The sequence below is a fragment of the Heteronotia binoei genome, chromosome 4 (assembly GCF_032191835.1).
Source record: "Heteronotia binoei isolate CCM8104 ecotype False Entrance Well chromosome 4, APGP_CSIRO_Hbin_v1, whole genome shotgun sequence".
NCBI lineage: Eukaryota > Metazoa > Chordata > Lepidosauria > Squamata > Gekkonidae > Heteronotia > Heteronotia binoei.
In genome coordinates this window covers 112,501,819-112,515,120 of record NC_083226.1, presented here as the reverse complement: position 1 = coordinate 112,515,120, position 13,302 = coordinate 112,501,819, and the positions used below count along the sequence as shown (strand labels likewise).

The 13,302-nt window shown below is 43.6% G+C and overlaps 1 protein-coding gene across 1 annotated transcript in view; it reads right to left on the bottom strand.

Annotated features, from left to right (window-relative positions):
- Positions 1 to 1,840: 1,840 nt before the first annotated feature.
- Positions 1,841 to 13,302, bottom strand: part of LOC132570134 (uncharacterized) — a 92,009-nt gene continuing 80,547 nt past the window's right edge. The window contains exons 9-11 of the mRNA XM_060236568.1: positions 6,869 to 7,055; positions 4,044 to 4,176; positions 1,841 to 2,081 (exon numbers count right to left, since the gene is read on the bottom strand). Of these exons, the coding sequence (XP_060092551.1) occupies positions 1,982 to 2,081; positions 4,044 to 4,176; positions 6,869 to 7,055 (420 nt within the window). The 3' untranslated portion in view covers positions 1,841 to 1,981. The remainder of the gene's footprint in view (positions 2,082 to 4,043; positions 4,177 to 6,868; positions 7,056 to 13,302) is intronic.

The window sequence follows — 13,302 nt, the reverse complement described above, 5'->3', positions numbered from 1 at the left end:
TTAACAACAAATTAATGGACATAAGTCTGACATTAGAAACCACAACATTCAAAAACACAGTGGGGGAAACTTTAATCTCTCAGACATTCAGTTGCTGATCTAAGAGTAACTGTTCTCTTACAAAATAATTTCAAAGGGAGATTAGAAAAAAAGACTACTGAATTGCAACTGATAATGAAGCTCAAGACAATGCATCCACCTGGACTGAATAAAGACCTAGGTTTCCTGTCTCATTACCAATGCTGCTTTCTCCATGCCTACTATCCCTCTGCATATCACATCTAATTCAATCATGCCTGATTGTCATTCACTCGCTATTGTCAATTACCTGCTAATGTCATTCAGCATCTGAAACCACTCCACTTTCCAATATATATAGGACAGATGGACTCACATTCTAGCTGTATCTGAAGAAGTAAGTAGTGACCCATGAAAGCTCATACCCTGCCACAAATTTTGTTAGTCTTTAAGGTGTTACTGGACTCTTGCTCTTTCTTTGTCCCGCTCATTCAAGGAGGGCTAGGAATAGTGCTTGGCTGCCTGTGGGGCTCTGCACTCTGTTCTCCCATCATTAGAAGTGCCACTAAATTCAGAGGTTGTAGACCTATCTCCCAAACACCTACTTGATAAAGGAATGGTGCTTTCTGAAAAATAGTGATTTGCTCTTTATTAGGCCTTAATGGCTGGTCAAGCAGCCATCGGGGACTGCATGGTTCCCCTTGGCCACAGGGAGTAGGTGTATGTGTGAATAAAAAGAGCAGATGTAACAAGAGATGTTTAGGATTCTGAAAAGTAGACACCTGAACCTCCATCTGGGTACTCACATCTATGAACTTAACTTCCATCGAAGACAGAATTCTCAACTGAAGATATTTCAAATAAACTGTTAATTTGTTTTGGGATGATTACTAATGTTTGAGCTGCTCAAACAAAATATACATCAAAAGTTATTTGTTTTAAGTGTAATTATGCCTCTTGTAACAGCGTTGTCTGTTTTAATTTTTGCCTTCATTGTTAAGAAATGGGTTGATGCAAGTTCTCACATTGTTAGCTAGCTCTTCTTATGCATCCAACTGTATGTAATAATATAGCTCCTGTAAAGTCAACCAAGGTACAGACATACCTATGAGGAACACATCAAATACACAAGGGTCTTCCCAGGGGTTATTTTGTAGAAAAATAGGTGGTGGAGCTCATCCAGGGATTGTTATGCAGCTGCACATACTATTCAATGGACAAGGAGGTGGAACTCTCAGAAAGGTTCAGAAGCTGCACTCCTGTGAGCTCCCACTGAATCTGAGGTCTGGGTCTTCCTTTTCAAAGTAATACTAGATTGAGAAATAAAACCTCTGAAGTAGTTGAAAAATAATTAGACCATAGAAAATAGCAGCAAATTCCTTCATAATTTCAGCAGGAATTTGCAGGAAAGTCTGGAGAGAAACATACCAACCTACCATCATGAAAAACACCATCAAATTGCCACAATGACAAGAGATACTTATAATTAAATCAACTGGCATATGAGCACAAAATTATATGCTGCTATTTATAGCTACAATTGTCCATTAGAATCAGTTTGCAAATGCACTTAAGACTCCAGAGAAAGATGGAAAGGAAAAATGTTATTCAGGAATATGAAGCTTTAATCTTTGTAAAAGGGTAGGAAACTACTGCAGGAAGAAACGTGTGACAAAAAAATCCTCCCAACTCAGAGAAGAAAATTTTCAAGAGAACAAGACTAAAACACCTGAGTACATTATACTGTCTGTCCTCCTATGGAAAAAGGGGAGAGGGATAAGGCAAATAAAACATGACAAGGAAGCAAAAGTATCAGAGAGTGTAAGATAAAGTGGGTTTTTAATTTATTTACTAATGCTTACAAAATTGTGTCTTATAATTCATGAGAAATATGGATGAGCAAATATTTCTAAATTATCTTTGAATAAAGGATGGTTGCCACAAAAGACTGAAGATTTCCACTTTACATTCTTGTCTCCTCCAGTGGTCGGTTCATGAAGTCTTGAATGGCTTGGTTTAAAGGCAGCCATTTACTGACTGAGGTTCTTAGTGCAGTAATCCATCTGGAAGGAAGGAAAAATCAGAGCTGGCCAGTGAAATGAATGTCATTTGCATAACTGCTAGACAAACACTACTTGAAATAGCTTTTTATCAACATGGCATATGCATAATTGTGCCAGCAGATATGATAGCAAACTGAGACCAGCAGTATGGTAAATTTTTCAGAAGTATCTTTAGGAGAAATATCTATAGCTCAGCTTTTAAAACACCACAACAATTCAGATTTTAATTTCTGTCTGAGTTTGGTGCAGCAAAAAAACCAAAAACAGAAAAACCTTCTTAAAGACAGACAAAGGTATTGTACCACAAATCTTAGCATACCACTTTATATCTGACAGATCCTTCCAACAAGAGGAGGCCATGTGAAGTTGTGGGGGAGAGAAAATCCTGTCCATTCGCTGACCCATATTTCCTCCCTGTTTAATAGCCTCACACACATCTTGGGTTGAACTCTGAGCCATTTAAACCAAACAACTGAGTGATGTCTCAGAGCCATTTAAACCCTTTCTTTCTGCTCCTTGCAGAAAGTGATGGTGAGCAGAAAGCAGGGGTCACATACTCATCCAAACCAATTCAGTTTGTGAACCAGCTTCCCGGTTCATATAGCTTCATGGTTTGGTTAGTGGTTCAGCCATGAACTGAACCATAATAATGTGGTTTGTGCCAACTCTATTGCAGTGTGCTTGCCTTGTACACACATCACTTTTCCGTTTGGGGAGATTTTAACTTCCCACTTCTATGTTTTTTTTCCTTGCAAACCTCAGGAATCTCTCCACACTTGGAAAAAATCTCCTCCTGTCCATTCCTGGGATAGATGAATGGATGTGTGGGTGGGTTCTTTTGTCTTATAGGTCGTTTTCGCACTCACCTTAATCAGCAGCGACGACCCTCTTCACCGCGCAGGATCTGCGCGGATTTCGCACTAATTGCCGCGGAGCACCCAGAAGAGCCGGAAAGTCCCGGCGCTTTTGCGGCGCAAACGGAAACTGGTTTTTGGCGGTTTCCGTTTGCGCCGCAAAAGCACCGGGACTTTCCGGCTCTTCTGGGTGCTCCGCGGCAATTAGTGCAAAATCCGCGCAGATCCTGCGCGGTGAAGAGGGTCGTCGCTGCTGATTAAGGTGAGTGCGAAAATGACCATAATTCATGAGAAATATGCATGAGCAAATATTTCTAAATTATTTAGAGTTGCTGTTCTAATCCAGGCTTCTTTTTAAAAAATGATAGCATATAAATCATCATGTAGGAGGTTTCAAAGATTACTTTGGTAGCTAATAAACTAAAATCCTAACATTCTCATCTAACTGAATGAGTTCCTGGTGGTTTGCATTATCACAGATACCTGGATTGATTGGAATGTATCAAGTCCTAGAAAATCTGGATTGAGTTGGGAATGATGAGTCCTGTTCTCTATTTTTCTGTTGTAGGTCAAAACACTTAAACGGACAATGAGCTCCACCCAAATAACTCCACAGCATCTATACAGACTTTAAAAAGGGTGAGAGTGAAAATTTAAGCAAATTAATAGCCCATACGTGCCCAGGATGTGGACAAAATTTGGATTACTAGGCTGTATGTCAGCCCTATCTGTGCATTTCCATGGATGTCTTTTATAATTCCTAATGCCTTTAAAAACAACTGTTAGGATCATTTGAAGCCTAATTTAGGTTTGCTTCCATCTGTTCTCCTATTTAAACTTCCTGTTTTCTAATAGAACTTTTCTATTAGAACTGACCACACATATACTTTTATGAGGAATATTACCAATCTGAGCTATTGCTTTTCATGGTATATTTTATCTCTCCTGGAACAGTCATCTAGGCAGTGAATCAGAGGACTCATCACATTGTGCTTCAGTTTGATTATATCGGCAGCTAAAGAAAGGTATGAAGAGGCAGGTAGAAACAGATTAGGAAGAGAATCAAGGTTTATTTAGTAAAGGTGGCAGAAGGATAAAATCATCTTACCGTTTGTTTTCATTTACACTTTCTGCACGTAAGTAGAATGTTTTAAATTCCTCAGATGGAGGTTTAACTTCTATCACAGACCTGGAACCAAGGACCTGTTCACTCACAATGTATCCCTGCAAGTAAATCCCACCTATAAAAAAGGAGGGGGTCATCACTCAGTGATTTAGCATTTAGCAAGCAGAAGCTCCTAACTTCTACTACTGCAGGAAATCAAGAGAGAAAAAACAAAATATACAGAAACGTGCACATGCATGGAAGTATTCATGACATCCAAGCAATTTTAAAGAATAACAGAGAAACTGATTTGCAACTGCAGCTTTTTGGAAACTCAGAAACAGACCTCTCCCCAAAAGATCTTGGAAAGTCAGTATTGGGTATAGAAACTGGTGGGGTGACACTTTATGCCTTCTGTAAGAATCCCAGCCCCAGCTATCATGCATCAGGACTTGGATGGTGGGCCTTCTCTTGCCCTTAGACAAAGAGGGGTAGGGGTTGGTTACTACCCTAATTCATCTCCTCTCCCATAGCTCTAATCCACTCTGAGCTAAGATACAGAGCTGGACTGTCCTCCTTGGCCTCCCCCAAGTCTTCTGAAGACCCAAGCTGGCTTTGGGCATGCCCAGTAGCCTCTCTCTACCCAGAAACCTTAAGGGGGTATGGCTCAGCCCATGAGACACCAATAACACCTCCTGAGCAAATTTTGCCTGGTTACCAGGGCTGGTGCTAGGAATTCTGCTGCTAAAGGCAGACTCCTGTGCAGCCCCCCCCCCCCCGGAAATTGACATGTGACGTCATCTAGCAGGCCAGGGACAAGGAGAGCCGAAGTTTGCGTATAGTGCTCCTGCAAGGAATGCGGTACATAAGCCTCCTCCCCTTAGGCTTCCTGCTTTCCAAGAAGCCTGATGGGGTGGGGAAAGCTGAGGCTAGCTTGCATATCGCGCTCAGGAGTGAGCATGGTATGCAAGCCCTCCCCCACCCCCGCTCAGGCTTCTTGCTTAGCTAGAAGCCTGATCAGGGTGGGGAAGGCCGAGGCTAGCTTGCATATCGCACTCAGGAGTGAGTGTGATACGCAAGCCCCCCCCCCCCAAGCTTCTCTTGCTTAGCTAGAAGCCTGATGGGGCGGGGAAAGCCGAGGCTTGCACCCCGCCAAGAGCTGGTGCTCGAGGCAAATGCCAAATATTGCCTAACGGACATGCCGGCTCTGCTGGTTACTCTCCTTTCCTACCCCCGGAGCGGCACTTCCCAACAGCTGATTATCCGACAGCTGCTGTCTTAAAAGGCCATCTGCCATAGATCAAAGGGCTGGTGTGCATCTCTTTCTAAGGTGTATCAGGCACCCCACAGGGCCTGATGGCTGCTGGGCTTTACCCTATGGGGGCTTGGTATTGCCTGCAACCCTCCCCCTGACACCTTCAAAAATAGAACCAATATGTTTTATCAAGCAGACTTCATTAGAAAAATTAAACACAGCATTAGCCCATTCTAAATCTATTGAATGAATAGATTTAGACTGGTCTAAATAAAGACCCCCTTGTGCAACTGGCAGCTCCATCTGTGTTTACTACTTTTTGGGCTTAAATTGATTTCTCATGCCAACTTGGAAACTTCTATACTATTCTAAAAAACAAAAGCAGGGGCAGCCCTACCATTTAGGTGCCCTAGGTAAATGCCTTGACTTGCATGCTGGCCAGCTGGTTTTGCCTCGCCTCTCTTCTGATTCTGGAAGGAAGGCAAAGCCAAGCCGGCTGGCTGGCTTTGCTCTGCTCCCTTCCAATTCTGGAAGGGAAGGGAAGGGAAGTGAAGTGACCTGGTCATTGCACCTTGGCTGGCTTTGTTTTGAGGCAAGTGAAGCCAGCCAGCATGCAACTGCTGGCTATGTTCTGCTTCCCTTCCAGAATTGGAAGGGAGGCAAAGGAAGCCAACCATCCAGCATGAAGGCAAGTGCCCGGGTGCCCACCCCACCCTACATCATCACAAGCCCTGTCCCTGGGGGAGTGGAAGGTTTTGGTTGGTGGGGCGTGGTGTTTCAGGGTAGCACCGTGGAGGAGAGTGGCAGGGAGTGGCAGGGGGCAGGCTTGCCTAGGGTGCTGTGTGCCCTAGGGCTGCCCCTGAGCAACAGAAATGTATAAAGAATTGACTCTCTTTAAGGAAAATATAAGGGCAGTGTTTATCAGTCCTTTCCCCAGGTCTGCAAGAGTGAGAATGGCACTGGAACTTCTTCCTGCATTAGAAGTGAGCAGATGCACAGCTCACAGTCTGGCAACTGGCAGGAGATGGGCTAGGCAAAGAATTACTGGGCCAGCAGTGACCCTGGCATGATGGTGTCACATCAGAAGTGACATCATTGTGCCATTCACCCTTCCATTTTGCCTGCCATTTTTCTTCTGCTTCTCACTTGAGTAACGACAGAGAGTGACAGTGAGGGGAGGAAGGTCTCCCACTGAAGCAGGAGACCTGGTAAGTCTAAGAGCCATGTACTGCTAGAACAACAAAAACAGAGACCATTGGACACAGATTGTTATAACATAAAAATATTCAATTCCATTTCTTTTTTTTTTTAAATGCTCCCTGCAGTGGTGGGTGCATGAGGGGCAGGGATTGACTGCTGCATGGGTGGGACCAGAAAAATCCAGGATTCACATGGCAGCCATCCAGGTTTTACTGCAATCTCTCTCAAAATTTCACAGCAAAACATGCTTGGGAAAGTTTGAAGAAAAACCAGAGAAACCCTGATGTGTGATACATTTTTGGGTCTTGCTTTAAAAAAACCTGGAGACAGTGATTTAATTAAAACGAAAAAAAAAAATAAATCAGCCACTTACCATGGGCATGTGTTGAACGTATGCTGGCATAAAAATATAAACAACCATCTTTCAAAATGCAGTAGTGTTGAACCCAGATATCCTTGCTTTTGTCCAGCTGGTGAAGAAGGCCCAGGCACTCTGGGTTTTTGATAGCAAGTGGTGGAAGGCTTGTGTTGTGTATGGTGACATCGACCCATACATGGTTCTGAATGTTGAATTTAAAAAAGTGATATTTTTTTTCTTGAGTTGAGGATGATCACAAAGTGTCAAGACAGAGGCTGAAATGTTGTGGACAGTGCCATTGTCATAGATGACTTAAGGAAACCCTAGAGGGTTTTCAAGACAGTTCAGAGGTGGTTTGCCATTGCCTGCATTTATGTAGTAGACCCTGGACTACTTGGTGGTCTCCCATCCAATAACTAACCAGGGTCTTAGCTTCTGCTTAACTTATCTGAGGTCTGATGAGATCAAGCTAGCTTGGGCCATCTGTACAGGCCCACAGCCAGAAATATTTGGGTGGCGACAGGAAGTGGGGAACTTAACTAGGGCACTAATTATTTATTTTATTTTATTTATATCCCATCCTCCCCACCAAAGGCAGGCTCAGTAATTAGATTACTTTCTAATTTAATTAGAGCTATTTTGTAGTTGCCCACCCTGGGAAAAGAGGTCTCAGATCAGCCACCTCCTCCCCAAGAGGAATCCCTCAGTTCTATGCGGAGTTTCTATTGTTCAGTAATGAGAGACACTACCTTGTGGTATCTCTTAGGAAGTCAGGGGTGGGGTGGATTCAATGCACATTGTATAAGCACAATTATTATAAAAGTAAATATCTCTTTGGTGAGATCAATATGGAATTAGAATGCAGTACAGTTGAGGACTGTTATATTCTGACTGTTTCTCTTACAACCCAAATGTTTCTGTTTTGCCACTCAAAGTGAAAAAGTACAAATGGTTTAGCGGATCACATACCTTTGCAACCACCTTTCTCAGTATGCCCCTGAAGAATGTTATGCTTGGGGGGAAAAGAACCTCTTGGTGCTCCCTGGCCCGAGAGATCCAGCTGGGCCTCAACTAGAGCCAGAGCTTTTTTGGCCCTGGCCCCTACTGGTGGACCTCTCTGCTGGAGAACATTCATGCCCTGCAGGATCTGTTATCTTTCCACAGGACACACAAAGCAGAGATGTTCCACCAATCATTTGGTTGAGGACAGCAACAGGCAGTATAAAATCTAGCACTGTCATACCACCCCCCCGCAACCTCTCCAGGCGGCTTGTGGAAGCTGAAATTTTGGAAACTGCATTGCTTTATTTATGATGTTTGCTGGGGGGAAAATGTAGATGACTGGGGAAGGCAATGGCAGACCACCCCGTAAAAAGACAGCCATGAAAACGTGAAAGCAACACCACCCCAGAGTCGGAACAACTGGTGCTTGGACAGAGGACTTTTACCTTTTTATGTATTTTAACTTTGGTTTTTTTATTTAAGTTATTTATTGTACATGATTTTGTTGTAAGCCGCCTTGAGCCTTGTCTGTAGAGAACGGCAGCCTAATGAATCCAAATAAATAAACGTAGAAAAGGCTTAAAATAGTAACAGAACTTTCAAGAATTAGGACATGTTAATGTCTCAAGGGGAGATGAAAGAAAGGTCATTTAACAAGGGTAGGCAGCCCTGGTGACTAGACAGCAGATCACAAAATATTTTACTGTTCTTTTATATCTGTAAAATTTGGAATCAAACCTCTCCAGCTTAAAGTTAATGTACTTGTTTATCTTCCAAATTTGTGAGTCAACACATTTATCTCCTCATCTGAAATCCTAGGAGAGAAGTGTTACAATAATGTGTGTGCCCTGGGTAATTCGTTTTCCTTTAGATTATATGATTTCCCCATCATCTCTGATGAGCCTGTGAGGAGATGATGAGTTAACTTCAGGAAATATTGCTAACTGCCTTTTCCCCCTGTGAACTGACAAACCTGCTGGGATGAACTGCAGCAAAGCACGAGACAGAAACAGCAGCACAGTACATTAGCGGAACAGATACCTCACTCATTGCCTCATTAGAATGACATAGTGCCAGGGCTTCAGTGTGTGGTGCCATTGAATTTGAGAGCTACTGTCTTATGCAATAGGGAGATATTTTTATTCAAAGTATCTCTTGAGTGGATTGTCAGGTCAAAGTAGGATGTAATATTGTGGTCTTTTTATTTTCTCTTCAGTTTTTAAAAGGACAAAACATGAACCATAAACAAGGCTGACGAATGTGATGTTACTATCTGTCCACTTGAAGTGAAATATTAAAAAGCTTCCTAAATATCACAAGGCTGACATAAAAAACGTTTGAGTCTAGTGGCACCTTTAAGACCAACAAAGTTTAATTCTGCGTATAAGCTTTTGTGTGCATGTTGATCTTAAAGGTGCCACTGTACAAAAACTTTGTTCTGTTGCTTCAGACCGACGTGGCTACCCACCTGCAGGCTGCAAGAAGCAATAATCCATAACAATAACTTGGAAATCAAGTTGCAACATAATATACTGTCACTTTATATGTTCACTGTCACTTTATTTGTCCAATGTGAAGTGGAAATTTGGAGAACTAACAGAATAAGCCACTTCCCCCTTCTTTATTTATTTTATTTTATTTGATCTATATACTTCCCTCCCTGCCGAAGCAGGCTCAGGGCAGCTGCTTTTAGTAAATGCTGGTTCGTTTCAAAATCCAGTTTTATAGTTTCGCCTTTAGTATTTTCATTAACACTTAGATCTTCTCTGCTTAAATGTCACTGATATCAGAATGTGTACCCAGCCACAACATGGCATAGAATACCAGCTAAGTTTGCAGCCAATCATAACTCTTCTACGTAGGCTTGCCAGCCTCAAGGTTCCAGTGGCAGATCCCCTGGTTTTGCAGGCTCCTCCCTGCTGCTAGCTAGCTGGTCAGCAGAAGGAAGCCCCACCCCAACAACCATGATGTGCCTTTAAATCTCAGCAGGCTTAAAAGAACCTTGCACATTGATTGTTTTAGTCCAGGGGTGCAAACATGCGGCCTGGGGACCAAATCAGGCCCCCGGAGGACTCCTATCAGGCCCTTGAGCAACTGACTGTTGTCTGCTTCCTGCTCCCTCTCTCTTGCTTCCTTCTGCATCACAGCTTGCTTTGCTAGGCTTGCTCAATTGCACAGGAGCTACCGAGCAAAGTCTCTATTTTCTCCATTGGCTGAGGCTCCTCCCTTAGGGAGGAAGGGGGGGAGAGATAGCTTGCTTTGCCCGGCTCTCTCAGTCAAACAGCAGAGTGACTGAGCCAAGCCTCTCTTCCTTCTGTTGGCTGAGGCTGCTCCCCCTCCTGGTCCCCTGGTGAAGGAGGAAAAGAGCCAGAGCTTCCTTTGCCCAGCTCCCTGGATCCCATGGGAGAGATACAAAGAAAGCACTTTTAAGACTGAGTGTTGTTTTAAACATGTTTTAAGTTTTTTTAAAAACACCCCTTTGTATGTGCCTTTAAATCTCAGCTGGGGGAAAGCTGCATAGGCGAGGCTATCAAGCAGAGCCACATGGCTCTTCCTGGTGAGTGTGTGAACCATGTGAGAAAGGAAGAGAAGCCAGTACAGTCCCTCTGTTTGTTTTGCATTAGTTTCAGAAGTTGTGTGTATAGTAAAATTGAGTTTATAGTAAAATTGTGTGTATAGTAAAACTGATTATGGAATGGAGGAAAACTCACCTATCATTTTGCTGAATAAGTTGGTTGAAATACAGCAGATAGTTACATTCAGCAACTCCTGTGAGTAAATTGCCCCAGTGAGATCACAAAATGTGTGCTTGTAAACTGTTTTATTTTGCCTGCTTCGCGAGTGAGTATGTGTGTGTTTTCACTTTCATTTAGAGGGAGTAAAGCTGCTGGGGGATGAGGAAATAAAGCCTGTATTCAGGGGAACAGCATTGCTGTATTTTTATTTATTTGGTTTTGGGAAAAGGAAAGTCTTCTGGCTCCGTCTTCAAAGCCTCCAGGCTCCACTTCCAAAGTTCCCAGGAATTTTCTGAGTTGGACCTGGCAATCCTACTTCTAAACATTACATACACCTCATTAAGAACACCCATATTTCAGATAATAGGGCAAGATCATAAAGCTAAATTTCTCTGGTCTCCTGTTTTGTGTACTTAGAACACTTATAGGTGGGCTTTGATAATGGGAATTCAAGGAAACAGCACTTTAAAAAGGAAGCATTGGCTGAGAACAGACGGGCATTCTGGGGTGGCCTGGAGGCATCCTGAATTGGGACGGCTCAAAAAGAGCTGTCCCAATGTCTCCGTACACTCACCCACATGCTGCCCCCATCCCATCTGTGCGGCGGTTAGGCGCCTCCACATGGGAAGGTGCTCCAGAAGCCGGATTCCGTTTTTTCCCCTTGGAGGGCAAGCACTCATGCGCACAAGTGCTCCAGCGCTCTGAATGGTTTATTTTTTTTAAAAAAACCTGGGAACAGCTTGGGGTGGCTTGGTAGTTCCACACCGCCACGTCGCCTCACTTGTGCCCTTCCCCATCCAGATGGCAGGGAGGTGACTAACTGCCGGCTTTAAGATTTGCTACCACTTTGGAAGTGGTAGCTTTTGAGGTGGTCTCAGGTGCCTCAGGAGGACAGGGTGAGGACGGGAGGAGGACGGGCAGCAGATGTTGCTGACTGCACAGATTTTTTGGGTCGACTTCAGAGGCATCTCTGAGTCAACCCAAAGTGCCGGTCTGTTATCAGCCATTCCGAACAAGCTGCCAAGGATGAGGGTCAAGATTGTTATGGCATATTGCTAACACTCCATTTCAGGATACAAACACCACCCAGGATCCTCTACTCCTCCCACTGGATAATACACATCACAGAGGAATGCAAGGGAAAGGGATCGCCTGCCTCAAATACCAACTGGGCCTCTTAAACATATTGTTTCTCAGCTGAGAAAGTACAGGATACCAACTAGCTATTCTGGTAGTGTACCAACACTGGCATTCAGGATTTACTTCTAATCCAAGCCCAGATGCCTGGTCAGACCTGGGGGAAGAGATCTGGGTCAGTTTTTCACTATGCAGGACAAAACTAATTTGGATGATAACAAAAAAAAGCTCAAACAGGTGTATATATCTCTGTTCAGCTGTATAGAGGAAACAGTAAGTGAAGAAGCAGAGATTTGCTTGTCTTCGTTTGATCTGTTACTGTTTACTGAACCAGATGGCTTCCAGGCAAATATTTGCACTTCTTTCAGCTTTCCAGGATGGTTTGCAGGAGTGAATGCTACTCTTAACAAAGAACTATTTGAAGAAAATTCCTTTGTGCTTGGCAGGCCTTTAAAGGTCAGACTCGCATCTCATGCAATCTGTTTTGCAGTGGTACACAAAACGTTTGGGTTAAGACCCCATACATGAATGGCTTCAACAAGAGTGGGGAATCACTACAGATTTAAAGCTGTCAGCATGTGCTGTAAGATTTAAGTTTATGGATATCCAAAAGGAATCTTTCAGTTGTCAGTCAAGGGGGCCCAAACTTGCTTAACATAAGAGTCGCATAGAAAAAAAGTCAGATGTTTGAGAGCCTCAAGACATGAATGTCAGATTTTGAAAGGAGGCAGGCAGGAAGGAAAATAGATGGAGGAGGGAGGAGAGGTGGAAAGAAGGAGGGAGGGAAGGAAGGCAGGAAGAAAAATAGATGGCAGAGGGAGGAGAGGTGGAAAGAAAGCAACTTTAACTTTAAATACATTCTCCAAGCTGTTGGCTTGGCTTGGCGAAGTGATTTAAGAAGAGAAATGCTTTCTCCAAGCCAGCCAATGGGATGGTGGGGGCTTTGAGAGCCACACAATATGTGTGAAAGAGCCACATGTGGCTCCCAAGCCTCAGTTTCGCCACCCCTGTGTTAGGTACTCTTTCATAGGCATCTGTGATTGTTGCTTGCGCAAGCTAAGGCACATCTTAGCTCTCTGCTGTAAAGTCTGTTGTTTTTCCCACTCATCTACATAACAATAAAGGTAAAGGTAGTCCCCTGTGCAAGCACCAGTCGTTTCCAACTCTGGGGTGATGTTGCTTTCACAACGTTTTCACGGCAGACTTTTTATGGGGTGGTTTGCCATTGCCTTCCCCAGGCATCTGGGCTTCGGGAAGGCAATGGCAATGGCATTCTTTCCCCTCAGCAAGCTGGGTACTCATTTTACCGACCTCGGAAGGATGGAAGGCTAAGTCAACCTTGAGCCGGCTACTTGAACCCAGCTTCCGCCAGGATCGAACTCAGGTAGTGAGCAGAGAGCTTCATCTGTAGTACTGCAGCTTTACCACTCTCCACCATGGGGCTCATCTACATGACAATACCTAGTAGTAAATATTATTTTACAGAGCTTAAATCAGAGTTTCCATACTTCCATTTCTGGCTCCCATTTCCTAGCGCTATTCTGATTGCCAGTAAAAGAAGAGGGGAAGGCAACT